The following is a 4,133-nucleotide window of genomic DNA, read 5'->3' on the forward strand; positions in this document are numbered from 1 at the left end:
TCATACAAATTTAAACTTTGTTTTAATTTTATTTTTTATATATATATGTACACAATATACAATGTTTGCACACAAAAGAAAAATGGGTGAAAGTATGTTTTAGGTGGCAATAAAATTATGTAAATAAGACTGAGACTAATAATTAAAAAAGGGATTATTCACACTTTTCCATGTATCAGACATATCAACAATTAGTTTGCTGGTGACAATGAGACAGTAGTGTTAATCTCGAGTCAACAAAGCACACTTTATGATTATCTGACGTTCCCCCTTTGCAGGGTGAAATAACTGTTAAAGGTGCATATGTGCTCATGAGAAGATCTGACCAACGCTGAGAGCATCAAGTCAAAGTTGTATCCTGGGAGTCACGTCATATAGAGATTAATATTTACAAGCAACTTTTTTAAAATAAATGATAAATCAGGACAACAAGAACTGGACTTTACTATCACATACAGAGGCATCCTCAGACAGGTGGTCAGTGAGTAGCGACACTGGGGTGAAGAGGTTTGACTCGAACGAGACGGGACAGTCCCAGTCGTAGACCCTGACCTGGAGACTTCACTGCTGGACTCGTAGAGTTGGGACTTTTACCAATTTGACCTGTGAAGAAAACAGTAATAAAATAGATTCTTATCTGTCTCTAAAGGTTTATATTTATAACATTGCAGCCCTTCTCTCGTACCTGGTGGGTTCCACTTGGGTACTCTGCCCCCTGCTGGGCTCAAACAGACTGTCGGTTTAGATGTGGAAACTGGTTTAGATGTGGAAACTGGTTTAGATGTGGAAACTGAGGTGGTCAAGACGGGCCTTTTGGCTGCAATTATGGCTTTTGGTGGACTTCTCACGGGTGTGGAAGCTGCTGAGACAAAGTAGTTCTTATTATAATGTTAGAAATACAATTAAAGCCAAAAACTGAATTTTAAAGAACAAACCTGCTGCCTTTGATTTAGACTTTGACGGCTTTGATGGTTGCTTTTCTTTTTTAGAGGCAGGAGGCTGTTTGGTCTTCTCATGTTTGGTGACTTTCTCCTTCTTCTTTGTTTTGCTGACTTTCTTTACTGTGAATTCTTCATCTTCACTCTCAGCTGGTTCACTAAAATCGTCGTCACTTTCTGAATCTGGGAAAATGTTACTGGTGTTATTACGACGACACAAAAAGGAAGAAAATCTGTAATTAAATAGAGCTATTTCTGGATGAATAACAAGGTGACAACCTGGTGTCAGTTTGGGCTGATAGTCCTCATCTTCATCCTTCAGGATTTTCCTCTGCTGCTCGGCGGCTTTAGAGGCAGCGTTTCTCTGTCTGGATTGGGCAAGTGGCTCCTTCTCTGATGTGATTTCGTCAAGGCCTGCAGAAAACAAAAAATTGAAACAACCTCAGAAACTTCATACTGTTTCTATCCTTATCTAAAACTGTATTTTATCAAAAAGGACAATCAATTAAATGTGTAATAAAGGAAGGTAGGCCTACAGTAGATAAGAGTAAGGGGAATTTACCCATGAGTGAGATATCCACACTACAGTTGGACAGGTGCCGGAAAGATGGGTCTGTGTTTTCATCTACTGGAAGTTGAACCGTAACCTCTCCTGGAGAAATTTAATCAGAATATGATTCAACGACTCTAAAATATGCAATTAAAAGTACATTTTACAAGCTATAGCATACCTGTACTGGTGGGAGACTGGTCTTGTATCATATCTGCATTATTGAGCAAGGAAAGCGTAATGGCTGCTTCTAGATCTCTGGCATGCAACTTCTCATCCAATGGTTTTCTGTGAAAAACACCAGTTACTTTATTTACTTGTCACAAATCACAACAGACTGATCGTGTTGTTAATAAATGAATGAGGTTTTGCTCTAAATCTTTTTCTCTCTTTCTTAGCCTTTAACAAATCATCATCATGTTACTGTATTAACATGGCCCACTGTATCACATTCACTAGTGACCCACCTAATCTTCTGGCTCAGTGAGGACTGTGAGTTGGACTCCTGACTTGAGGACTTGCTTAATGATTTCTTGTGCTCCTGTTGTTTCACATCCTCTCTGAGCTTTTTGCTGGGTGGAGCCTTCACACAGGCGAAATCCTCATCTGTCACAATGAGGGAAGAGAACAGAGTTATGTTGGTGGTGAGTAAAAAGTGAGTCTGTTCATGAGTATGTGTGTGTATTCCCTTGCAATCTATGGATAAGATTTAAAGTTTCCTGGAATTTAAATGAGTCTTGAAACGGAAACTGAGCAACAACTGGCACCATTTGGTTTTTTTTTTTAAATACATGTTTAAATGTCTCTAAATGTCAATTCTGCCTATGGGAAGGCTGCAATTCTCTGATTGTGCCTAGTCCATGTGATATTGAGTGACAGAGAGTCTCTAAACTAAAATATAAATGTTTTGAGAGTAAGAAAGAACATTTATATTTTAGTTTAGTTTACAAGACATTAAACTGCCCTCAAGTTAACATAGAAAAATCCATATGAAAAAGAAAATATTCAAAAATGTTAACAATTTGTCATAAAAAATATTTATTTTATAAACTCCAACTTTTCCATTAGCTGAAAAGGAAACACTGATGTGTGCTAAACTAGTCAAGTAGAGCTGTAACCAGAGTTATATGTTAATTTGGTTAAGTGGTCTCAGTTTGTCTATTGTTACACCAACTTTGCAGATGTTTCCTTGTTACAAAAGGCATGTGTAAACTCTTCAATGGTCCGAACAGAATATTAGGGAGATCCTCTTAAAATGCGCTTTCAATGTAAGTGATGGAGGCCAAAATCCACAATGTGTCCACACAGTCATTTTGCACAAAAATACATTTAAAAGTTTATCTGAAGCTTACATGAGGCTTCAGCAGAGTTAGAAATATCAAGTGGATATCTGCCACATTTCCAGTCTTTTTAGCATCAAATTCCCTCTTTCTGTTTCCCTGATGAGCTGTGGTGGAAGTATAGTAACAAAAGAGCGACTCTGGCACTAAAAAGACTGTAATGTTGAAAGATATCTGGTTGATTTGACTCATTTGGATGACTGAAGATTCATATAAACTTTTAAATACATTTTTTGCACAGAAGGAGGCTTGTTTTTGGTTCCCATCACTTACATTGTAAGTGCATTATGAAAGGATCTTCTAATGGCCAGTATGAACAGGAGGAATGATTACAGCAAGAAAACCCCATTTCAATATTCATTGGGCTCCTGACTGTTGTTTTAAGACAGACTTGAAACATTGTGAACTGATCCTTTAGTTGCAGTAGCAATTGTCAGCATGCTTGTGATGTGTTATCAAATATTCCTGATAACCAGTTTTGAAGTGTGTCTTGCAATATACGCCCATTTAACACAGAAATACAGATGTATAGGCAGCAATAACAGCTAAAAAACTGTTATAAATGATCTCACCATCATCAAAGTCCTTGGCTTCACAGTAATTCACAACCTTTGTCTTCCTGTAAATAACAAATAACGTGTTAGCTTCAACAACGATATCAGACAGACTGGCACCATGAATTAAGGTCGAAAAAACGGTTTACAAACCTCGGTGGTCGGTCCATAGCTTGTAAAATGTAAGAGTTGTAGCTTTAAGAGTTGATAGTTTTTATTCAGCTAAAATGAACCACGTTAACGTCCAGTTAGCGGGATTTTACACACTGCCTGTAAAAGACAAAAGCTAATGCTTGCTAGCCGGAGAAGCTAACCTAGCTAGTTACTTTCTGATTATTCATCGAGTGAAATGTGTCTAGAGCTAACTAACTAACCAACACGATAAACTGTCAGATAAAAGTTACTTATGTTATACAAAACCAGTCAGTTTTAGCACTTTACTGCTGCTGTTTAACCAGCCCGCCTGAACGGACAGGAAGTGACGTTTTGTTGACTAATCTGACGAATGCAGACGCCCGATTCGCGTATTATGTAACGTTATTATCCTGTATCATCTCCGTGGTTCTTGATGAATAAAATAATTGATAAATGAATAAGATTCAATAGGTTAGATGTTATATAGCAGAGCCAAATATGTGAATTAATCAAGGAGTATTCATTTTATTTTATTTTTAATAAAATGTCGAATCTGCTTTTGTTAAATAGCTTAGCTTAGAGTTGCTAGCTTGTAACATTGAGATTTTGGAGAGTA

The 4,133-nt window shown here is 37.3% G+C and overlaps 1 protein-coding gene across 2 annotated transcripts; it reads right to left on the minus strand.

Moving 5' to 3' along the window:
- Positions 1-3,886, minus strand: rad51ap1 (RAD51 associated protein 1). 2 transcript variants are annotated; one of them, XM_067581897.1, is made up of 9 exons: positions 3,536-3,886; positions 3,401-3,447; positions 1,956-2,094; positions 1,670-1,776; positions 1,501-1,590; positions 1,218-1,352; positions 936-1,121; positions 686-862; positions 1-603 (listed from the first exon to the last, which is right to left on the minus strand). In XM_067581897.1, exons 1-9 carry the CDS (start codon positions 3,550-3,552, stop codon positions 479-481), a joined length of 1,023 nt encoding a protein of 340 aa, XP_067437998.1. In that variant the 5' UTR covers positions 3,553-3,886; the 3' UTR covers positions 1-478. The 2 variants fall into 2 exon arrangements, with proteins under 2 accessions (XP_067437998.1, XP_067437999.1); XM_067581898.1 differs by having other exon boundaries at positions 686-859; positions 3,536-3,884.
- Between the last annotated feature and the right edge of the window lie 247 nt (positions 3,887-4,133).

The sequence above is a fragment of the Thunnus thynnus genome, chromosome 23 (genome assembly GCF_963924715.1).
Source record: "Thunnus thynnus chromosome 23, fThuThy2.1, whole genome shotgun sequence".
NCBI lineage: Eukaryota > Metazoa > Chordata > Actinopteri > Scombriformes > Scombridae > Thunnus > Thunnus thynnus.